At 72.0% G+C, this 1,640-nt stretch overlaps 1 protein-coding gene across 1 annotated transcript in view; it reads left to right on the top strand.

Moving 5' to 3' along the window:
* The window catches only part of LOC112955483 (dynein heavy chain 2, axonemal-like), a gene marked incomplete at its 3' end in the record, with an annotated part of 69,295 nt that overhangs the window by 24,504 nt on the left and 43,151 nt on the right, over positions 1 to 1,640 (top strand). Inside the window, exons 20-23 of the mRNA XM_026048805.1 lie at positions 11 to 18; positions 601 to 811; positions 886 to 989; positions 1,072 to 1,261. Of these exons, the coding sequence (XP_025904590.1) occupies positions 11 to 18; positions 601 to 811; positions 886 to 989; positions 1,072 to 1,261 (513 nt within the window). The remainder of the gene's footprint in view (positions 1 to 10; positions 19 to 600; positions 812 to 885; positions 990 to 1,071; positions 1,262 to 1,640) is intronic.

Raw genomic sequence — 1,640 nt, 5'->3', positions numbered from 1 at the left:
CCCCCCACAGTGCTCCAGGTGGCCACAGCGCCAGCCTGGGTGGCCACGGCCCCCCACAGTGCTCCAGGTGGCCACAGCGCCAGCCTGGGTGGCCATGGCCCTCCGCAGTGCCCCAGGCGGCCACGACGCCAGGCGTCCCTTGGTGCCATGGGCACGTCCCTTGGTGCCACATCCCATGGTGCCATGAGCACATCCCTTGGCACCACGTCCCTTGGCACCGTGGCCACATCCCTTGGTACCACATCCTTTGGCACCACATGCACATCCCTTGGTACCACATCCATGTCCCTTGGCACCCTGGGTGCATCCCTTGGCGCCACATCCCTTGGCACCACATCCACGTCCCTTCGTGCCATGGGTGCAGTCCTTGGCACCACATCCATGTCCCTTGGTGCCACATCCATGTCCCTTAGTGCATGGACGCATCCCTTGGCACCACATCCGTGTCCCTTGGTGTCACATCCACATCCCTTGGTGCAGCATCCGCGTCCCTTGGTGCCATGGGTGCATCCCTTGGCGACACGTCCCTTGGCACCACCTCCACTCCCTTGGCGCCCTGGGCGCATCCCTTGGCGCCGTGGCCACGTCCCCTGGTGCCAGCCCTGACGGCGGCCGTGCGCAGGCGGCCGTGCTGGGCCGCTACGCGGAGGCGCTGCGGGGCCCGGCGGCGGAGGGCGGGCGCCGGCGCCTGGCAGCGCTCGCCACCGTGGAGGCGCACGCGCGCGACGTGGCCGAGCGCCTCTACCGCAGCGGCAGCGCCGACGGCGCCGCCTTCGAGTGGCTGGCACAGCTGCGCTTCTACTGGGACAAGGTGAGCGGGGCGGGCACGCGGGCGGGCACGCCGCGGCCGTGCCACCCCGAACGCCCCCGCCACGGCGCCCGCAGGACACCGACGACTGCGTGGCCCGCCAGACCTGCGCCCTGCTGCCCTACGGCTACGAGTACCAGGGCAGTGCGGGGCGCCTCGTGGTGACGCCGCTCACCGAGAGGTGCCCGCACGGCCGCCGCGCGCGCGCCCGCGGGCCCCGGCACCCCGCGCGGCCCCTCATGCCACCGCCGCCGCCGCCGCAGGTGCTTCGTGGCGCTCACGCTGGCGCTGCAGCTGCGGCACGCGGGCGCCCCGGGCGGCCCCGCCGGCTGCGGCAAGACGGAGACGGTGCTGGAGCTGGGCCGCGCGCTGGGCGCCTGGGTGCTGGTGCTGAGCGGCGCCGCGCGCCCCAACGCCGCCGCCCTCGGCGGCCTCTTCGCCGGCCTGGCGCAGGTCAGCGGGCACGGGGACGCGGGATGGGGGACACGTGTGGGACACGGGGCATGGGACATGTGTCGGACACGGGGTGGGAGACACGTGTGGGACACGGGGCATGGGACATGTGTCGGACATGGGGTGGGGGACACATGTGGGACATGTGTGGGACACGGGGTGTGGGACACGTGTGGGACATGGGGTGGGGGACACGTGTGGGACACGGGCTGGAGGACACATGGGGGACACGGGGCGTGGGACACGCATGGGACATGGGGTGTGGGACACGTGTGGGAAACGGGGTGTGGGACACAGGTAGGACACAGGGTGGGGGACACGTGTGTGACACGGGATGGGGGACATGGGGTGTGGGACACGTGTGGGACATTGGGTGGGG

This window comes from Nothoprocta perdicaria, unplaced genomic scaffold, assembly GCF_003342845.1.
Source record: "Nothoprocta perdicaria isolate Ctin4 unplaced genomic scaffold, notPer1 scaffold_570, whole genome shotgun sequence".
Classification (NCBI taxonomy): Eukaryota; Metazoa; Chordata; class Aves; order Tinamiformes; family Tinamidae; genus Nothoprocta; species Nothoprocta perdicaria.
This window is presented reverse-complemented; position numbering and strand designations above follow the sequence as displayed.